We start from the raw sequence: 22935 nt of genomic DNA, 5'->3' as shown, positions 1-22935 counted from the left end.
CTAAACCACCGAAGCAGGAAGCAGGTTAGTATAGGTACATAGGAAAATATTGTTTTCGGTCAAAATTTAGATTATTTTTTTGTACTTACTATTTTATTTTTTTTTATTTTTTTTATTTTTTTTTTTTTTTTTGTACTCCTGCCTAGATAGATCCATAAATTACCTGCATAGTTTACCTGAAAGGCCCTTTCCCCGCTCATCGTGAATTTCATCCGATATTTTTCCGAATTAGGCAATGTAATTTAAATTAAATAAGAGTGCTCCGACTGCACACGACACGATTTTTTTCCAAACGACACAAAATGGTTTTGTAGGCAATGTAATTTAAATTAATGAGAGTGTTCCCACTACACACGACACGATTTTTTTTTTTTTCCCCCAAACGACACAAAATAGTTTTAGGCAATGTAATTTAAATTAATGAGAGTGTTCCCACTACACACGACACGATTTTTTCCGAACGACAAATTGGACGGGTCGTCACGAATGTGGTAACTTTTCGCCACAAACTCAAGCAATGTGTTTGTATATTAGAAAGTTGACTTACTTTCTATTTCTATTGTGTTGGTATTTACTTTTTTATTCTCTTCATAGAGATGAAGAGAGAATTAAGAGAGAGAGAGGGAATTTTGCATAAATGTCGAAAACTTTCAGTTTGGTACACTTTTGCAATATTGTTTTGTGCAAGTACAAGTACTGTTTTCTGAATACGCTTGCTGCGCTTGCAAGTGAAAGTGTAAAAAAAAAAAAAAAAAAATTTTTTATAATCTCTCTGTGCGTGCATGAGAAAGAAAAAAAAAAAAAAAAAAAAAAAAAAAAAAAAAAAAAAAAAAAAAAAACAGACAAACTTGTACTTACCTATTATTTATATATGTATTTATCGAACTAAATGTTGTTGTTTTTGAGCTTTAATTGAGGTTGTCCCAAAATATTCACAAGAGATGGAAGACAGGATAAGAGGAAGCAGTTACGAGAACACGCGTTTCCCCTAATAACATAGATAAAAATTACTTTCACCTTTAAGTAAATTCAGACATCAAATTAACCCCAGTTTGAACTTTATGTTTTCCGTTTTCTCAGGGAAAAAATGGATTAAATAATAATATGTAGCTTAATACTAGCAAGTGCATCCAAGAAACAAGAAGTACCTACACCCCTGTATTATGTGTCACCTAACATTAACTTCTAAAATCTAAACAGTTCCATTCTACTAATTTCTTCTCTTCCCTTCATATTCTCTCTCTCTCTCTCTCTCCTTTGTTTCTCCCTCCCTACCATTCTTCTTTCTCTCTCCCACCACTCTTTATCTCTCTATCCTCCTCTCCTCCTTCCCCCTAACTCGCTCTTTAATCTTTCTCTGTCCCTCTCTTTCTTTCTCCTCCCTCAAACTTTCTCCGTCTTTCTTTCTCTACCATCACCTTATCTTATCTTCCTCTCTCTCTCTCTTCCATCAATCTTTCTCTCTCTCTCTCTCCTTCCTTCTCCCTCTCGTCTTATCTATTCCTCTTTCTCTTCCATTAGCCTTTCTTTCTCTTCTACCAATCTTCTTCTCTCTTCCATCGGTCTTTTCTTCTCCTTCTCTTCCAGCACTCTCTCTCCAGCTTTTCTGTACCTCTCCTCCCATCACCGTTCTCCTCTCCCTCCCACTCCTTGCCTGTATAATGTGCTCCCTCCCTTTCCCTCCCATAGAGGAAGCTCGGATATTGCTAGTCACAAGTTTGTCCATAAATATCCTCCCCCCGTTTTGCTGTGTTGCCATTCTGTTGCTCATTAGGTGACGCTTCAGAGCACCTGATACTGACTTGAAAGTTAACTGTCCTTAACCTGAGCTTTTAAAATAACCTTCTGTTTTAGACAAAATTTCGGGGCTGAGAGAGGTAGAGAGCGTGTACCTATTTATTATAATAATAATAATTATAATAGACTCTTGAGTGGAAGGCAACCACTAGGCGAGGTTAACGCCATAGGCCTTCTCTACCACCTAACCCTTAGAGCTCCATTATTATGCGGTGGCGTAGTGGTCAGGACGCTCGCCTGGTAATCAGGAGGGCGTGGGTTCGATCCCAGCCGAGGTATGGAATTTTATCATGTATCTGAGAATTTGACCACATAATAATGGAGCTCTAAGGGTTAGGTGGTAGAGAACGCCTAAGGCGTTAACCTCGCCTAGTGGTTGCCTTCCACTCAAGAGTCTATTATTATTATTATTATTATTATTATGCGGTCAAATTCTCAAATAAATGAGGATACAATTCCATACCTCAGCTGGGATCAAACCCACGCCCTCCTGTTTACCAGGCGAGCGTCTTGATTTATTATTATTATCATCATTTATTTTATCTATTTTTGAGATTTGATGATAGATAAATGGTAGATGGACCTATAACTTTACTGAGGTCTCATCGTACCGAAATCGACGAATAAAGAGGTAACCCTCGGCGCGAACGACCTGTCATTTATCAGTGAAAGCGCCTAAAGAAAAAAAAAAGAGGTAACTTAGGCCAACCATTCACGGTTAGACCGTCAAAACGTTTGTGGTAGAAAACAAACCCAGGTCTCTCAGACGGTCTGACAGACCTAGGTCTCAACCTTTTTCCACCTCTCAGACGATCTGACAGACCTAGGTCTCGACCTTTTTCCGCCACTCAGACGGTCTGACAGACCTAGGTCTCGACCTTTTTTCCGCCACTCAGACGGTCTGACAGACCTAGGTCTCGACCTTTTTCCGCCACTCAGACGGTCTGACAGACCTAGGTCTCAACCTTTTTCCACCTCTCAGACGGTCTGACAGACCTAGGTCTCAACCTTTTTCCGCCTCTCAGACGGTCTGACAGACCTCGCGTTCTGATCACTCGCGCCCTGCTGACATTTTCCTAGTACAACTCAGGCTGGGTGAGAATGATGTGATATGTGACGTCACTATAAAAACCTTAGCAGTTATAGAGTGATATAACATATAACCCTCGAAAAAAATCTGGTGTGAACGTCACAACTTTCCCTACTAGGTAAAAAAAAAAAAAAAAAAAAAAAAAAAAAACATTTAGGTACTTATTAAAGTGGGAATAGTAGAATTTTTACTTTTTATTACCCTTTCTCACATACCCTGAAGGCTAGATTGGTGAAGAAAAAGAAAATTACCCTTTATCACCCTAGTGCCCAACCTTTTCAGAGGAAGATCGACTTGAATTTTCAATACAGTCTTGTGATCAACTTACTTAATGAGAGACAAGTTTAGAGTAATCGGGTGTACAAGATGATATTGTCAGGTTCAAACACTGCTAGGTGTGCTGGTCGCGATCGATTTGAAACCGATCCGCGATCTACCGGTTGGGCATTCCTGCTTTATAACATAAATTATAATAAAAGGGGGACGATCTCCCTTTCTCTCTTTTCAATCTCAATATTCTCAATTGCTTACCTAAACTACTGAATCATTTATATTAGCTATTAAAAACAAGCAAATTACAAAGCAAACAAAAATAAATATAAAATGAATTTTAAAAATTGCCGCCGGGACAGCTATCTCACGTCGTCCGAGCTCATCTCAGCCCTGTTCATAAACACACCCTGAGGGGGAGGGGGTTCGCTTCAAATCACGGGGAAATGGTCAGTTGGTCCAATTTTTTCCCGTCATCCGACCTAAAAATGCCGACACATTTGACGGGCAATTCGTCTGGCAACACTGCCACTGTGTGGCCGCCGTAGGCGGTCGATTTTGGACTTAGAAAAATTTTCAAAAAAAAAGTTCAATTTTTGGACACTTTTTAATGATCCCTCATTAGTCTCATTACACGGGGAGTATTTTAAGATAGAAATTTTTTGGTCGAAAATTGGCCGCCGTAGGCGGTCGATTTTGGACTTAAAAAATTTTTTAAAAAAAAAGTTCAATTTTTGGACACTTTTTAATGATCTCTCATTACACGGGGAGTATTTTAAGATAGGAAATTTTCGACAAAAAATCGGCCGCCGTAGGCGGCTCAGGCTCGGGACTTGGAAAAATTTTTCATTTTTTTTTTTTTTTCAAATACGTATTCCGCAAATGTAATAGAAAGTCGTGTGATGTTCACACCAGATTTTTTTATCTCTAGTCATAAAAAGTACCTAAGGAAAATCTTATATTATAAAATCAAGATCCATTCACATTTCACACACTGATCGCTCTATCTCCTGAACCACAATACCTAGAAAGCTGAAATTTGGAAGGAATATTCCTTTTATGGTCTAGGTGTTCAATTTGCGAAAATCTAAACCGATCCCGAGATATGATCAATTTTTCATCGCTAAAATCTCCATAAGAAATACACAGAGTGCAGAGACTGCGGGAGAGAAATGTTCCGCTCTCGACCAACATTTTGAGTTTCGTTTATGTTTTTAGTTTGATAACTAACTATGCAGTTAATAGGCTATAATAGGGAGCGCGCAGCGCGACCGTATTTTTTATCATTTTCTACAAGTTCGGCCATGCCTTTTCTACAAGTTTGGCCATGCCTCGAGATGAACTAGCGGGATCCGGAGCGAAGCGACGGAATTCAGCTAGTTGACTTATAAATGTAAGAAAACCCTGTATAAATCCAAGTTGCAGTAAGTAGGTACTTAAGTATAGACTGTGGTATTTACGTAGCGTAGATTCTTTCATTGAGTGCGATGCAATGGTGGCTTATCTCTCTTTCACGTCTTGTTATTATTGGTACTTTCTTTTACATAAACAAGGTAGCTGTGGGTTGCATAGAAACGGAACATAAAAACGACGTGAAAATATAAAGCTGGTAAAATGTAAGACGGACAAAGAGAAAGCAAACCATAGAAAAGTTATAAGGGTTAGGAAAAAAAAAAAAAAACGGTTTTGTGAAGTTGTTTTTTATTCAGGAAACTAGAAACTTCAGGAAAAACTATAAAGCAAGTCGTTTTAATTTGAGCCAAACATTAAAGCAGATTGAGTTTGCTTTAACAGAGATAAAAAAAACAGGTAGTTTTCCTATGTTCAGGTTTTGCTTCATTTGAAGAGTCGTATTTTCCTTTCGCAAATGTCCTGGTGATTACGGTGGGGAATAGGGAAAACTGAGGAAGATATGTAGGTATGTGGTTTACTTCCCAGTTTCAAAGATCTAATCTCTTTTGTATTAAACATTGCATATACAGATAGTTACCAGGCATTCATACAAATTTTGTTAATTTACTCTTTTCCTGTACCGCCAGGACTCCAGCTTGATAGCCCGTGATTAGTGACAGTGACACAATACATGGAACAGTTCCTTCAAATAACTTTGTTTAACCAATGTTCATGGAATTGGACTGGTGACCATCTAGAATTCTAGACACACATCACGCTGTTGTTCGGGGTGCACTCAGACCTGAAAGGTCGAAGACGAAGTAAGATAAAGTCTGATAGGGTCATTGCACTTCCATATAATGTGTCGTTATTTTCTTAATTCTCTCTCACATGGTATAAAAACCTGCATTGAGAGTATGAGAACTAGGTAACTACCTACATTAAGGTAATTACTAAGAGTACATTAAGAGATTAAAGAATTTGAGTGGACACTAGTGCTCACAATAAAGGAGCTAAAGCTCTTTCCTTAAATACGGACATTAGGACGAATTTCCTTTTTCCTTAAGGGAGGTATATTGATAGTAGGTACTTGAACCATTAGGAATTTGCTTTTATGAGGGTAAAACCTCGTGGAAATTGTAAGTAGATATATATGTATGTAATTTATGTTTTCCAATTTTTGCAGATCCACAATTTCCTATTGCCTCATTAAAGAACAAAACGAAATGCTTATACGTATGTGTACCGTGAAAATTATAGTAACTACAAAATATTTATAGGTACCTATCCTATCTACATAAAGTTGTATACCTACCTATTGTTTTTAATATATTAGATTATTCAACGGATAGGTAGAAGAGTAACTACCTCACTTGATGACGACCCTTTTACATGGGTGTCTCTACCACCCCACCTACCTTTGAGTGCAAAATACCCCTCCAAGCCTCGGCGATCGAAATAAGGGGAAATAGGAAAGCATAAATTTAATTATAGTTCGCTATCAACAATGGCAACTTTATCCGCGCCGCGTCAGTAAATCAAAACAGTATAACTACCGACAGAGCAACAAATATTTGTTCTTCTACATCCGCTCATTTAATTGCCTGGAAAAAGTAATAAAAACACAGCGGAGGGCACCTGATGCCTTTGCATGTGATGTCAGTGGAGGGGCTTTGAAGGTTGTTCCCACTTGTCGTTCGGAAAAAAATCGTGCCGTGCACAGTGGTAACACTCATTTAAATTGCATTGAACACAAGGATAGTCGACAAAAAAATCGGATGAAACTCACGACAAGGGGGAACGGGGGAAGTCATTGACGAGGCCCGAGGATAAATTACTCCCTGAGGAATCTAGTGGATTGGAATAGATCACATGTCTTCAGGCACACTTGACAATCCATTCGTCAAGGCTCTAGGTTTACTTTGCCTTTGGAATCAATTCAATTTGAAGAAACTATTTAGGTACTGATGAAAATTTGTAATAAAACAATAAGTTAAGAAACCAAGGGGTTTGACATCACTGTATAACTGATAACTTCACAAGAGACCAGGGAGTAACTGTACCCACGCCACTATTACATGTACGTATATGTCCCCAACCCTGCTTTTTATTAGAATGAGCTTTTCCTCTTCTCCCTGTATCTATTCTTCGATGTTGATCAACAGCAAACGACCCCGAGTACCTACAAATATGTTACACACTGTATAGTCGCCCATGTGATATATCCGCTTTAAATCGTTCAATCATCCAACAGTACCAAAGGATCAAAAGATGAAATGAAAATATTTTAATAGATTTAGCTCTAATACTGAATATCAGGAATTGAATAATTGTTACTTTTATTTTACAAAATATACATATGTATAGAATGAAAACGTCGCTAAGTTGAACTTTTGATATAGCTGAAAACCGCCAAAAGGCGGTCGAAACCCGCCAAAAAGCGGTCAAAATAACGCCAACCGCAGCACCTATTTTAACCAAACGTTTTGTGTTGCATCCTTGTCACATTTATGAACTTTAGCTTATACCGTTCCCAAGATATTGTTAAATTACACCGAAAAACGCCAAAAAGCGCTAAAATGCCGCCAAGCGTTGCGCCGGTCTTAACCAAAAGTTTCGTGTCGCATCCTTGTCACATTTGAAAGATACATACCAAATTTAAAGTCTCTAGCTCTTACCGTTCTCGAGATATTTTGTTTACAGACAGACACACACACGGACCAATGGCTGAAACTTTGGATTTAGGCTCTAGGGACCTCAAAACGTGTTTTGACACTAAAAACTGACCATCGAAAATTTGACCCGATTACATTACTTTCCTTCCTATAGGATAAGGAAAAGTAAAAAGGAAAAACTACATAATACCGTTCTCGAGATATTGTTAAATTACACCGAAAACCGCCAAAAAGCGGTAAAATGCCGCCAACCGTTGACAGCTACATACCAAATTTCAAGTCTCTAGTTCTTACCGTTCTCGAGATATTTTGTTTACAGACAGACACACACACGGACCAATGGCTGAAACTTTGGATTTAGGCTCTAGGGACCTCAAAACGTGTTTTGGCACTAAAATCTGACCATCGAAAATTTGACCCGATTACATTACTTTCCTTCCTATAGGATAAGGAAAGTAAAAAAGTAAGCCATAAAAAATAACTAGGTAGATATTTCACTCACTTTTTAACTTGGGCAGGATGTACATTGTACATTGCTGAGATCTTTAATCCTGATGAGTCAAAAATCTAAATAGGTATAAAAATATCACTACATTCATGGGCCGACTTTTTGAGGAGGATGAGGTCAGGAACTTGGCCTTATTTTTACAGGGAATGTTTTTGGTGGGATAGTTTTTTTACACAATTTATTTGCTCAGCCAAATAAAAACGGTAAACGGCTGAATAAATTTAGGCAGGTATGTCTAATATAGCTATTGTGATTATGTTTCACTGGCCTGACACTTGGCCAGTTTTTGAACCAGCTGTGTCAGTCTTAGCCGCATCAGATTAGATTACAAAAGACAAATATGAAGGCTTACAAATATGAAGTGATACCTGACGTTTCACAAACCTGATCTTGACGAGTAAGTAACGTGATTGGTCAGTAGTTTGGGATGGACAGTTCGTCAAAAATCAAAGTTATTGGTAAACAAAGTTATGTATGTATAATACTGACACTTGTGTTTTAAAATTTCCAGTAGGTTATTAATAATAATATTTTTATATATATAAATAATAATAATAATAATAATAATAATAATAATAATAATAATAATAATAATAATAATAATAATAAAATACTTCGTCTAACATCTTCCCAGAGGGCAACGAGCTCATGAGGCGTTCAAATATTTACAATCGAAAAACGAGTACAAATTTTTGTCAATGTAGGGGATCGACCTTTGTTGGATTTTAGATGGTAACGAAGAGTATCATTTCTAAGAACTGAAACTTAAATCTAGTAGTAGTGTAATTTTGTATGTACCATAGTAGGAGAACAACATAATTATTCCACTTTAAGATACCCTAGTATCCTGCACAACAATACTATTGCACCTAATTGTATTCGTGTTCGATTCGTGTTTAGCATGCCATGCTGGTGTCTTGCATGAGGTTTGGTTTTAGAGACAACACTTTGGGACTCGGAGGTACTAGAGGTAGTGAAATAAAATTACCTATATACAAAGAAGTAAACAGTGAAATACATAAAATAAACATGGAAGTAGTAAAATTAAATGGAAAAAAAAAATGTGGGAAAATGGAGGAAGGGGCGAGAAATCAAAGATTCAGTTTCTGTTTCTTGAGAATCCTGAATTTGATTCGACCAGATTTCGACTTTTTTTGTCGACATATTTAAGTATAGGGCAATTATTTCGACTAAAACACAATAGGAAACGGCAAAAGAAATTTTGAAAATCTTGAATTTTCTTTCGCTGTGAATCCTTGCCATGTTGCCATTCCACCTGGAGTGGCCGTAATACCAGAGTGTAAATACGGACCTGATATTTTAACATCGTGTTGAGAAGGATTATGCTGTTTTGAATTCATGTCATTTTAGCATGTAAATCTTCTTCATTTTGATATCTTAAGTCGTTGCTTTGTTTCTTAAGCGAAGGCCGAAAGCCTTTGATTCTCAAATCAAGCTAACACAGAAAGTCTTTGTTGTTGAAGCAAAACCCAAAAGCTGCACTCTTAGAGGCCCAATATCCTTTTGATGAATAATATAGTGGGTGGGCACTATCAATACTATTGACAATGCTTACTTGGTTATTTTGCACATACTACGAAATAGTATGTTGTTTTCAAAGTTTTCCCTAAAAAAGTATAGTCGGGTATAACGACCAAGTATAGTCAATGCAATACCATCCGACGTGCACCATCAATATTTTCACAGTACCTATTTGATTTTCGATACTGAGTATTCCTTGCTGTAACAATGAAAAATTCATCATTACAGGTTACCGCAATATAGGTATAGGGGGAGGGGGGATAAAGTTTCGGCCTTATCAGGAACAACAACATTTTTCAAGGCATTTCATTTATCGGTCTATGCTTCGTACCAGCATACGAGTTTTCCAGTATGCATCCACATCCACCTACTTATCTACCCACGGTATTACATGGGAGATAAAACTTATTTGCCTCTGGAATTTCGATAACGATTCAAAAATTGGAAGAAGTTCGGAACAAATAACAAGCAGAACTTTCTGTTTAAATCTGACGAAAGTTTACATTCCGGACAAACAGAGGAGCATTCCCCGGGCGAACGGTAAACATTCCGAGGACTTTATCCTCATCCTCGATAAAACGAAATTAGAATCTAGAAACAATCCCAAAAACCAATAGGTAGCTCAAGTTTTTTAATCATGTGGGATGGAACTCATGGAACATGGAATCCTTTTACATTGAAAATTTAAGTTGGATTATCAGATTTCTGCTACCTTGCCTTTTTGCTGGGATTTCTAATTTTCTACGGAAAGACTGTAAACGATTAAATCCAAACTACCAGTCCCACAATTTTCTTTGTCCCAAACCAATAAACTAAATTATCATTTAATTTCTATGGAAAATTAAGTCAGCAGTACAAAAATAATGGAAAGAAAATTTTCTGCGTCTAATATCCTAGAATTCTTCGAAAAAAGTCTAAATTTAACTTTGAACTTTTTCTTTGAATGATGCTAGTTCCTATACATAAGTTAGATAGGTAAATGTTGACGACATATGTGGGTAGATAAGTCACATTCTCTAGAAGTGTAAGAACTTCATAACTACCTTCATCTTTAATAACCTTTCACAAAGGTTGTGCTGCTGTCTTTTCAAAACTTATCTAATGAAACCCAATGTTAAATTTGTATGCATGACAGACTGGCTTTCTACTTGGCTTCGGAATTTTCCTTTTCCCAACTTTTTGATGAGGCAGTTAAATATTCATAATCCTAATTATCAACGTAATCTCTTTCACTCCTATGGTCTGATGTTTGTTTAGGACGAATGAGTACTTAACTCTACTTACATCTGTTTGTTTCCTCCTCCTCCTCCTCCTTCTTCCTCTTCTTCCACTTTGACTTTCTCCCTTTAAGTTGAGTCGACATTTCTAGTCAGGATCTACCGTTCCGGTGGGTTTTGAAGGTTTTCTGTAAAAGGATTTCAGAGCTTAGCTCTTTATATTTGATCGCTTTTGTTTTTGGAGTAGTATCCAATACATAGTTAGCTTTTTAAAGTAACAAAATTTTAAATAGGTACATACGGTTTTGGCGTAGTAATAGAACAAAGACTCCCGAATTTCACTTGCATTTTACAAAAATTGCTGCACATAAAACGACCAAGAGAGAGTGCATATGTTTCTCTCTAGGCCTCTCGTTTCCTTTGAAGTACACACGGGCACTTACATTATTACCCTGAAATTTACACTTGACTCATGTAAAATTTTAAATTAGCACATTGCTCTCGGTAAATGAAAGGCTTTCCGTTTGACATGTACGAGTTTTTCCTGGTAGAATATTAAACATGACATCGAGCTCTTCAGAACCGACTACAGAGTGGGTGAGTTACAAAGAACTACTCTTTTCAGTGGACTACTCTGTCAGCTCCCATGGCGTAGTGGTCACTGCGATCGCGTTGCACGCGGGAGACCCGGGTTCGATTCCCGGCGGGGTCAAGAAATTTGCATCATGCAAATGATTGATTCCGTGACTATAAATGCGCATAGCGACCGGTGCCAGCATGGTATTAGGTAAACATTGGATTTTAGGATTATTGAGATATTGGGAAAAATCCTACAATGCTGCAGTGAGGACCAAAGGACCATTACTCCGGTGTATGACATATAAAAGATATTTTCCTGCCATCATCATTCGGCTACAGCTGAAGCTGCTACAACAACTTACCTAAGTACTTTACTTTCCAAGTCCTCTTCTTTCTCATCATCAAAGCATTACAAACATTCACCTTGCGGACCTTGCCAAATAACTACAGGGAGTTAATTTAGTCCTCGTTTTATTATTGGTGTTCCCAGGTTGGAGCGACTGGTCGGATTGGACAATCTGCAGCTCGAAATGTGGCGGGGGGACCCAGGAGAGGTGGCGATACTGTGAGAGGAGTGGGGGCTGTCAGAGCTGGAACAAGGAAAGGCGAACCTGCAATGATTTCCCCTGTGAAGGTAAGCCAAATAATACTACCATTCCACATGAAACAACTACAGATACTCAGGGAACATCGGGGTTAATTTGGGGGATAGTTTATGAGATTTTTTTTTCGTACTTATTGGAGAATGAGTGAGTAGAATTGATTTTTTGGGGTTTTGGAGCTGCCCCACAATACATGATTAGGGACTTACGCAGTATGTCACCCTTGAATATTTTCCTGGGCAAAGAAAAAAGTATGCAATGACCAGGCGAAAAACTTGTAAAACCTGAACACACCTTCACGCACTCGACCGCGTATTATAATATTGCTCTTCCAAACTGTCATTCTAATGGCTAGAACACACGGGTCCAGTAGGCAGTCCAGCTACTGGTTTCGTGTGATCACCCCTAGTAGTCAATTCAGTGATATTCCACATACCAAGTCTTGAGCCTTATAAGACAACGTGCAAGTTTTAATGAGACTTCGTGACGGATATTAAAAGGTCTTGGAATAAATATGAATTAAAATTTTAAATAATGGTAGAAGTTTTGTAATTAAAATACACAAATCCATCATCATCTGGAAATTAAATTTAAGGTTTGCAAAAAAGGAGAAAGGGTTTGAAAGTTTTAAATTGTTTTTTCACAAGTTGGTTTTGTTTCTAAGTTTTGCGACGGATGAAAAGAAAAGGGAAAATCTTTGAACATCATTGTCTTCCAATGGAAATGCAGCTGTTTATTAAACTTAAGGATATTATCGACCCGGAACCATGCATTAGGCCAGCCCCTCAAGCCCCGACTGTCAGACAGACCTACCTCAGACCGCCGCGCCGGAGAAAGCTTCCGCCTTCAGTTTTCAGACCGTCTGAGAGACCTAGAAGTCGGAAGCTCTTTCCGCCACACATGTTGGGCTGGGCCTAGCTCTGTCCGACAGTAGGAGCATGAGTGGCCGGCCTTACTCTTTCACAAAATGAGGAGATGTGCATGTACAATGCTAGGAGAAAATTACGAGGTATAGGTACCAAAGAAAAATACATTTATGACATGGGGGGATATACATTACTGTGGCTTTTTTTCACTGTCTATAAATGTCCATGCTTGAATGGAGAGGAAACCCATTACAGTGAGCGCTCGTTACTATCATATTGTTTTCAATGGAATAATGGAAGAGGCACAATGGTTCATTGAGAGAATAACCTACGGTAATATTACATCCGTAGGATAGAAAGGGGGCCCTGCACTCTACAACCACAAGCCTACATTATACAAAACATGATTCACATTTCACCTAGAGTGTCCTAGAGTATTTATGTTCCATTTAACATTAAAATAACTTGGGACAAAATTCAAAATAACCTATTAGCACAAACGTTGTAGACCGTAATGAAATTCTGGGAAGCACTATCAAAAACATTAGCATAGTACAACTCGCTCCGATTATCACTGCGAGCCATGTAGATCTATTGTGACCATGAAATTGGACTTAACAGATTCTTGGATCGCACCCTCAATAGGTCAAAGGAGGCTTTGACCCATTTATCCCATAATCCAAATCTACCCTACCCAGTACCCATGAACCTACATATCTCACTAACCATTGGATCAATCAGGTATGACCGGACACAGAAAGTAAGTAACCCATTTATTCCCACCGGTTCGTTTGAGACACAGTTTAATCTACTCCATTCTATTCCCACAGGTGTGGTGGATCCTCTGGAAATCAAAAGCAATGAGGTCCTCCAGCACATGGGCCGTCAATGGGAGAGAGTGCCGGGCCGGGAAACTGCCTGGCGGTTGAGGAAAGGCTCCTATCTGTGGCTGCCCGGGAATGAGGTGGCGTTTCCCAAGGTCAACTTTCAGGGTGCCTGCTCCGTCCTCATCTCATTGCGGGTGCATGCCAATGTGAGTAGATTAAAAAAAAAAAAAAAACATTTAGGTACTTATTACTTATTAAAGTGGGAATAGTAGAATTTTTACTTTTTATTACCCTTTCTCACATACCCTGAAGGCTAGATTGGTGAAGAAAAAGAAAATTACCCTTTATCACCCTAGTGCCCAACCTTTTCAGAGGAAGATCGACTTGAATTTTCAATACAGTCTTGTGATCAACTTACTTAATGAGAGACAAGTTTAGAGTAATCGGGTGTACAAGATGATATTGTCAGGTTCAAACACTGCTAGGTGTGCTGGTCGCGATCGATTTGAAACCGATCCGCGATCTACCGGTTGGGCATTCCTGCTTTATAACATAAATTATAATAAAAGGGGGACGATCTCCCTTTCTCTCTTTTCAATCTCAATATTCTCAATTGCTTACCTAAACTACTGAAGACCAGAATAGATAATAATTATACTACAAACAACCTAATGACCAAGGCAGGTATTAGCGGAGTAAACTCATACATGAAATTTTTTGGGACTCGGGAGTAAACTTACCTTTCCCTCTCCTCTCTTGATTGGCAGGGTTTTTTCAAAAAAAAATCTTTAGGAAGTAGGTACGTGGGCGGGGGGAAAAACCCTTCCCCCCCCCCCCCTTTTGTGGGGGGGGGTTTTTAAAAAAAAAAAAAAAAAAAAATCTTTAGGAAGTAGGTAGGTACGTACCTATCGTTGTTTGTATTCTCTCTCCACCCCTTTCCTTCTTGCTCTGTCTGGGTTCCTCCATAGAACTTTAGGAAATGAAATGAAACTGAGACCGGATATAAACAAGACTTTTGCTTCTGGACTAAAACCAGGGTTTATACGCTTATCCCAGTGTACGGAAATATGAGCGTACGAACGGTACAGCGTACGGTAATATCTTCTTCTTCTTCTTCTTCTTCTTCTTCTTCTTCTTCTTCTTCTTCTTCTTCTTTGTACTCGTAGGTGGTATTTCCTACCAAATTCTGGTTATGAGAAATGAAATGTTTTTCTTTCTCCTACGTATCATCAGATTCATCAGTTTTCTTCTGCTACTTCTTGTTCTTCTCCTCCTTCTTCTGCTACTTCTTCTCCTTCTCCTCCTTCTTCAAATAATATTTGCCTCCACTTCATCTTCCCCTCCCCTTCATTATTTTTCCTTCATCTTGTGTTCTTATTCCAGCGCGTTTTTTGCTTCTTTTTTTTACATTTTCGACAAACACAAAATAAATTGCTCTCGTTCTGGTTACTTTATTGTAGTGGCGCATCACGAGGGGCAGTAAAACACCCTCAATTTGAAATGTCAATACTTCTAAACCCGCCAAAATTCTTCATGTCGATTTACTTTACGGCAAGGGTGGCCACTAACCTTACCTTCGGGAGCCACGATCCCTTAAAGTCTCAAAATTCTTCATGTCGATTTACTTTACGGCAAGGGTGGCCACTAACCTTACCTTCGGGAGCCACGATCCCTTAAAGTCTAAAAAAAAATTGGTCTACAATCTTCTGGTATCACATTTCAGACTCATGAAAATGCTGATCTTCAGAGAATTTTTTCAACAAGTATGAGTCATGATTAGAATGCGGCTCGCGAGCCACGTTATGGCCACTCCTGCTTTATAGGATCATAAATTCATACGTAGCTTACATATTGTTTGATCTGAGTGCACGGCATCGGCAGTGCGTCATAGAGGTGGCAAAGATCGGTTCACTTTAGGGAATAAGTTCCAACCGTTCAGTTCCTTTCATGGAACTGTTCCCAATATAAGTTCAGTTCAGTCAGGCGTTCACTTGATCTAGGCTGATGTAGAATGCATATTCAAGGGGGGGGGGGCAGTGAGATCTCCACGATAAGTACAAGTTCTTCTGCAGAAATATGTACGAGGAAGTACAAAGTAAAGAGATTCAAGTGCATAGGTACTAGATGGTACTAGATTTGCTTACAGATTTGTACTGGATGTACTACAAGTGGATAGCTTCAAGATTCATAGCACACGCTGGACGCGAGAGAGAGAGAAGAGAGAAAAAAGAAAAGGAGTGGGGGTACTGTGGCGGAGTTAACCGATTCAAATATTCTTCTCGGCTCATGTCGGCTCTCTTGAATCTATTTCCTCTTCCTAATACTATCGTTCGTATAGGTACGTTCTTTTACCATCTTTTGATCCTATAGTATTCATTATTCTTATTCGTATCAGTTCCGTTCCGTTCAGTTCAGGCTGTTCAGGACTTCAGGTCACAGAGGACAGACAGGTCGGGAACGAACTTTTTCAAAGATCAAGTCCCTACATTTCGTGAAATGAGGTTCAACGAAAATTGAATTTTTATTGCTAGTTCTAAAAAATATTGTTCAGTAGGTATTATAGGTAATTAAAATCCATCAAAATAATAATGTTTTAATTAATTAATTAATTTAATTTTAATTAATTTAATAAAGCATTTATTTGTACAAATCTACGTTTGCTTGTTTTACAATTTTACATGGAAATTTGGACAAATTATCAATACAGAATTACAAACACTGTTATTAAAAAAAAATAATATTATTTACAATTTTACATGGAAATTTGGACAAATTATCAATACAGAATTACAAACACTGTTATTAAAAAAAAATAATATTAAAAAAAAAAATTACTGTCAAAAAAATAAATAAATAAAGAGGCAAAAGATCAAACTCAATTGAAGTTCTTGTTCTTGTTGCAAGGTGAACGGTTGATTGAAATGAACTTACCGTTCAGAAAGAACAGTTCCGTTCAGGAACGACCTTTTTCAAAGAACAAGTTCCTACAGTTCGTTCGTACGTTCTTTTCCCATCTCTAGTGCGTCAGGCCGTTTCGAGGTAACAGCGCCTCACTGCACCGTCCCCTTGACATGCCACTGATTTATCATATTTTTTTAAGAAATGAAGAACGAAAGCGAAAACAGAGTTGTTTCACGCTCTTTGATCTGGAATTTGTATATTACTTTCTATTTTTTTCTGTGTATTCACCGTTTCCCATCATCTCAATCAATTTCTCGAGTACAGGAGGTGTATTCAGCACTTCAGAGAATTTTACAGTTACAGCAGTTACAGTTACTCAGCCTAGTTAGCTTGGTTGGTATCGCATTTGCCTTGTAAGCGCTAGGCCGTAGGTTCGATTCCCGCCCGGGGTGGATTTTATCTTGAAGGGATAAGGTTCGCTCTCGGAACGTCTGGCTTTCTCCTACCCTGTCTTCCTTCTCTCTTCGATTTCGGGACGATAAGACCCTAGCAGTTACAGTTACCTCTATCAAACCTCTTGAAAAAAAAAATCTATTTTCAAATCCTAAATATATACCTAGACCTACCTACTTTAATTGTTAGGAATTTCTACGAAACCTAAATCTACAAATGGAAGAATTCTGTCAGAAAATTGATAAGGGTAAAATCCGGGCAAATGGAAAATGTGTTTATCCAACACGTCCATATGAAAAATCCAAATCACTTAACAATTTTTTCAAACGTTCGTTTCTACCAATACGTGATAAATGTACCACTTTAGTCTCGTCAATGTCATAATAACTGATTGACACGTCTAGCCTTTACGCCGTTCTGTGAGGCCGTCACAATGCAAATGGTTTATAAAAGCCCCCGTACGTCAATCCTCAAGTTTATCTAATCAAATGAGTAGGTATAAAAAACATGAAGATAAAAGGAAAATATGGACTATTTAATCTAACAGGATATTCTTTTATTTGCTAATCAAGCGTGCCGGGAGGCGCGCGATCGTCGAGAGTTCAAAGCGCCGTGCCGCGCGGCCTATACTAAGACGAAATGGATTTTCATTTCAAGGTTTTTGAACATTTTGTTTAACACTTCAGTGAACTCTAGTTCTGATTTAGAGAAAAAGACTTGTACGGGACCCAACTTTGTCGATATTAAATATGTATTTTGTTGTATGTTTCCAGGGTAAGCAACAGGGTACTATATTGAGTCTCAAGTCCCGCCGCCACAAGAACGTCTATTTATCTCTGGAGCTGTACGACTCAAAGTTCATCCGTCTTGTACATTCCAATGCTAATAGTACGGTACAGTCAGTGGTGATCCCTAGCATGGTTGGAGATGGCAAATGGCATCAGATAGCAATCGGGTAAGATTTCTCACTATTTAAAAATGCTCGCCACTCACGGTCAAACTGTCTGACAGACCGCGGTCTCACAGACCTGGGTCTGTCAGAGTCTGAACGTGTACGGTGTGTAGTGGAAAAAGCTTGAGACCTTAGGTCTGTCAGATGGTTTGAGAGACCGCGATCTAAAGATGTCCCGCAACACACGTTAAGACCTCTCAGAGAACTAGGTCTGTTAGACCGCGGTCTGAGCGTGAGTGGCTGGCCTAAGAGGTAGACCAGACTGGTTACTTTGAAAGGTAGGGCAACTGCCTTGTAAGCGCTAGGTCACGGGTTCCCGAACTTTATCCTAAAGAGATAAGGTTCGTTCTCGGAATGGCTGACTTTCTCCAATCCTGACTTCCTTGTCTCTTCGATTTCAGGACGATAAGTCCTCCGTTTTTATAGTTAAGTTTATTTCCGTCTATCATACATCTGAAAAAAAAAAAAAAAAACGTTCATTCATTGTATATATGTTTCAGAATCCTGGATAACAATCGGATTCACAGCTACGTAGATTGTGAATGGGTTTACAACTATCTTCTGCCGAGGGAATCTCTAGACACTCCTGAGGATGCAGATCTAGTGGTTGGGTATCTGTTCACGGTAAGTTACTCATACCTGAGAACCACAGAGACGTTTCTATTACTAACTTGCTATATCAGGACTATCAGCAGAGAAGAGTCCTATGTTCCTTTCGCAAGTTGTAGGTGGTAATGGTGGGAAATGGTATAATGCCAGGTTCCATTTCCCTATTTTTCACCATTACCACCATGAAAATTGGGAAAGGAACGTACGCTTAGGCTAAATCTATAGGGGTTTCACCACTTTCCTCTTTAGCTCTCTAGTAGCGAGTACAGTGGATCGACTTTACCATGCATCGCATGCTGCAAATAATAATAGTAAGTGCTTCAGCAGTCTTCAACTTCCACTGCTTCGTGGTTGGTTTTGAGTCCCAGGAATGTTCCGATCAGGACTGGTTTGCTTCATAGGTCAAGCTCCCTCAGTGTGGTTGCATGCTACTGGTGTCGAAATTGTACGTATTCAAACATTTGATTGAAATTGAAACCCATAGAAATAGAAACCGATTAAATCTAGAGGCAAGCGACTCGATTCGAGTAGATACTTTTAAGGATCAGATGAAGATATTAGGATTAGAGCATGAGACGATCAGACGAAGATTTTAAGGATTATCCATATTGTCTCTTTTAGGGTGATATTGAACAACTTCTGCTTGTCCCTAATTCGGATGCCATCAAACACCAATGTATTAATAAATCCACCGTCAAATTTTTGGACCGAGCGTTTCTGAACACTACAACGCTTTCATTTCCACCGACCAAAATTCCACCTGACCTTTCGAATGTTAATAGGTAAGTGATGTTATTCCGTCAGTGAAGGAACCTTTATGGTCCAAGCAAAACTAAATCGGAGTTCAATGGAAAAATCGGAGTGAACGTGTTGCTTTTCCTATGTCAAATCATAGTATTGAGAGCAGAACGAACTAATATCCAATCCTATAATACAAACCGTAGACCGAATAGGTGATCGTATGCCGTATTAATGGTGCATTAATCTAATATGTTTTAAAAACATATAACAGAACCATTATCTTGCAACCAGCAGGTTCAACACCAAATTGATGACTCTATATGCTAAGTTTAGCCTCCTCTTTCTCAGGTTGATCAGCCCAGAAATGGATCCTCCAACCGAGGATCCGATAGACCATTTCGTCCTTACGTCATATCTCACCAAACGTCACTCGATAGCGTCTAACCTCTCCGGTGACAGTAACTCCCTCCATGAAGACTTCAATGGTATGCTGGGGGATCAGCCGCACAAGGACAAATTGATGGACCAATGGTATGAGGGGTCAACTGCAGAAGCATCTGATAAGCTATTGCTTGCAGCTGTTAAGGAGTTGCCATCTACGGAGGAAGGTTCACATCTAGGGTGGACTCAAGATGATGCGTCTAGAGATACGGAGGATGATGACCTCGAAGGAAGTGGTTTGGAGAATGCTGCTATGTATGGTAAGTGGCTAAGTGGATCGGTGAAGGACTTGTATGAGGACAGGAAAGACTTCGAGAGGGAAATAATATTAACCTCACGGCCGCAGGCCAGGGAATTTAATCAATTTTGTATGATCGGTTGAGGTGTTTGCTAAAGTCCCTCATTTAATTCTTTGCAATGCTGATCAGACGTTCGTTTTTCCTGAATTTCATCTGTTTAATACATTATTTGTATTTGTGGCATTCCACATTTAACGATTTGTCATCTTTCTTTTTCTCCTTCCGTATTTGTGATTTCTAATACATATTTTCAGAAGTGGAATGGTCGCACTGGGGTAAATGTTCAGCGACCTGTGGAGGGGGAACTCAAACCCGACACTCCAGATGTGTGGATATGGATGTGAAGAAATTGGAACTCTGCCTTCAGAGTGGAGATGAGCGCGTTGAATCCCGCACGTGTAATGCTCAGCCTTGTCCCACGCCATCGCATCATTTGAGACGAAAAAACATGATCTTGTCCTTGCTCGGAAGTCATCGTGTTGAAGATGGTAAGCTTCATTTGTGGCATTCCACATGTAACAATTTGCCTTCTTTCTTCTTTTTCCTTCGTTTTCTTCTTCTTCCTTCGTTTACTTCTTTTATTCTTCGTCTTCTTCTTGTCAAGTTCCGTCCCGGGACTTTATCCCTATCCTGTAGAAGACATCTTGCGGAAAAATATAAGTTATTTTCTCTAGCTGAACCGAGAAGAAAAAATCTTTTGTTTAAACAAGGGCGAAATGAAATACATAATTTCAAGACGCAGGTGTTACGCGAGCTATGGATGGGTAGACATGTACCCACCTGAAATTAATTTAAAACGCGTCTTGTCTTCTCGAAGATTGAAGGGAGAAGAGTCTTCTTAGAAGACGTAGAGGAGAACCAAGAAAATTCTAATGGAATAGGATTCAGCTTGTAAAGTAGCTGATGACTACACCATTCCTAGCTCACAATTCATAGGACTTAACTCACACTGAACTCCTTTCTTTGAAGAGCTTTGGTAAGCTTGAATTCCGTTTTCCCTAGGTGGGTGCACAATTTCTTAATACACTCCTTATTTTTTTCCGAGTCTCAAACGCTCAAACCTATTACTTTTTGGAAAGGAAAAGAAAAAGAAAGAATTTTTCGTTATCTAATTATTTGGCAACATCGTTTTGTGCTAACTGAAGCAGTTTTCTGCTAAGTTGCCATAATTTAAGGCGAAAGAGGAAGAAAGAGAGCACACGAGTGGGTGCATGGGAGAAAAGGAGAGAGGGAGAGGGAAAGAGAAAGCTCTCTAGGGAAGCGTTTTATTCCTTTTATGTTTTACAGAGAGGTTTTATTTAACAAAAGTGTTAAAAAACGCAAACTGCGAACCTTCAAAAATGAGAGGTGCTAAATGGACGTTATGTAGTTATAATATAGGTACTTAGGTACCTAGTTAATTGAATTTATGAAATTTAACAAAGCTTGTCCAACAAAATTCGTACATTACGAGCTGTAAGTTACTTTTGAGTGCAATCAGCCTCGTGGGACCCAATTGAAAAGTCAAAGTCCCGGCGAATAAGGCCTCATAACAACAGGGTTATTCTTCACATGTTACAATTAAAAGTATGGTCTCATAATAATTTAAGTCGAAAGAGGGTGATTATAAGTAATTACATTTATAGTCTTTAGGGTTCCCCTGAAGGTGCTCTTCCACCCAATTTTATCCCTCTTTTAACCTATTGCTTACTTACACCTTTTTCAGACACGGTCCGAGAGACCGCTTTCCCCAGTTGTCCTTGTCTGAACGGGGGTCAGTGCGCCAACTTTGAGCCCAAATCTGTCTGGCCGTACCTCACTGTGGAGCTTCACCGCAAATGCCACTGTGTGGAAGGTTACACGGGGGAATTGTGTGAGGTGCCGGTATGTAGAGCGACCTGCGAGCATGGAGGCACCTGTGTTCGGCCGGACACTTGCTACTGCCCGAAACTGTATACTGGGCCCACCTGCAAAGATCGTGAGTTAAATGATTGCCGATTTTGGAACACATGCAATTCAATACCGGACTTTTCTGATCAGTAAAGAATAAGATATCGAAACTATCGAAAAAAAACATACCTCTTCCACATAAAACAAAGTTAAAAAAAAAAAAAAAAAAAAAAAAATGTAAAAAAGATGCAATAATACATCCTAATTAAGTACCTAACCTCCGTGGTCGAGTGGGTCTCATACTAGGCTTACACACCGAAAGTCTAGGGTTCAATATTGTATATTGTAAAGAGTAGAACTAAGTTGTGGCGAACCTTATTTTTAATCAAAAAGTTAGAAACTTTGGTTCGCTGGCCTCATTCCTACATACATATTTCTTAATTTTGTTTCAGCCGTTTGTGAACCTCCATGTCAGCATGGAGGTATCTGCAGTTCACCTAATCATTGCTCTTGTCCTGTGGGAACTTCAGGACCAAACTGTGAAACATGTGAGTCATAAACTCATCACACTTAACACCAGAATCTCAGATCTAGTCTTGTCTTGTTATTCTTATTGCCCCGAAAGCGAAGTAGTAGAACGCCAGTCATTCCGAGAACCTTATCTATTTAGCTAACTAGGCTGACAGCGAAAAAGGAGTGATCGAGTGACATTAGAGCCCATTTTCTATTTTCGAACTTACTTACAGTACAGACCTATATTATTGAGTACCTATGTGTACCTTTGACATAATGTGTATCTACTCAAAAGCGTCTCCCAGACAGCCGGAACGTGTGTGGCCGAAAAATCTGGAGACCTAGGTCTGTCAGACCGTCTGAGAGATCTGGGCCTGAAGCTTTTTCTGCCACACACATTCCGGCGCGCGGCGGTCTGACAGACCGTGGTCTGTCGGACGGTCTGATGGGTGGCGGGAATTAAATATTTTCCTCTGTTCCAGTGAACTGTACTTCAGAGAGCTGCAATAATGAATCCTGCAGTTCAGCGAACGCCAGTTCAGTGCAGTGTCCAACACTCACCTGTACTCCCCCATGTCAGAATGGCGGGACATGTGCTTCCAATAATGTGTGCTTGTGCAATCATATCACCACGGGGGATCGGTGTGAAACCAAGTAAGGCCCTCTCCAAAATGTAGACTAGAATATATTTTGTGTATCCTGTCCAAATAGGACTATTATAAGAACGAGATCCATTCACTCATTCACATTTCACATTTCATAGTTCACACACTGATCGCTCTATCTCTAGAA

General features: G+C 39.1%; 1 protein-coding gene across 1 annotated transcript in view; it reads left to right on the top strand.

Annotated features, from left to right (window-relative positions):
- LOC103514118 overlaps positions 1-22797 on the top strand; it is a gene marked incomplete at its 3' end in the record, with an annotated part of 76816 nt that extends 54019 nt beyond the window's left edge. Inside the window, exons 3-12 of the mRNA XM_008478981.1 lie at positions 11561-11704; positions 13369-13571; positions 17493-17674; positions 18172-18295; positions 18902-19062; positions 19370-19722; positions 20016-20249; positions 21467-21718; positions 22083-22178; positions 22626-22797. Coding sequence (XP_008477203.1) covers positions 11561-11704; positions 13369-13571; positions 17493-17674; positions 18172-18295; positions 18902-19062; positions 19370-19722; positions 20016-20249; positions 21467-21718; positions 22083-22178; positions 22626-22797 — 1921 coding nt within the window. The remainder of the gene's footprint in view (positions 1-11560; positions 11705-13368; positions 13572-17492; positions 17675-18171; positions 18296-18901; positions 19063-19369; positions 19723-20015; positions 20250-21466; positions 21719-22082; positions 22179-22625) is intronic.
- Positions 22798-22935: the final 138 nt, after the last annotated feature.

This window comes from Diaphorina citri, unplaced genomic scaffold (assembly GCF_000475195.1).
Source record: "Diaphorina citri unplaced genomic scaffold, Diaci psyllid genome assembly version 1.1 scaffold1084, whole genome shotgun sequence".
Classification (NCBI taxonomy): Eukaryota; Metazoa; Arthropoda; class Insecta; order Hemiptera; family Psyllidae; genus Diaphorina; species Diaphorina citri.
This window is presented reverse-complemented; position numbering and strand designations above follow the sequence as displayed.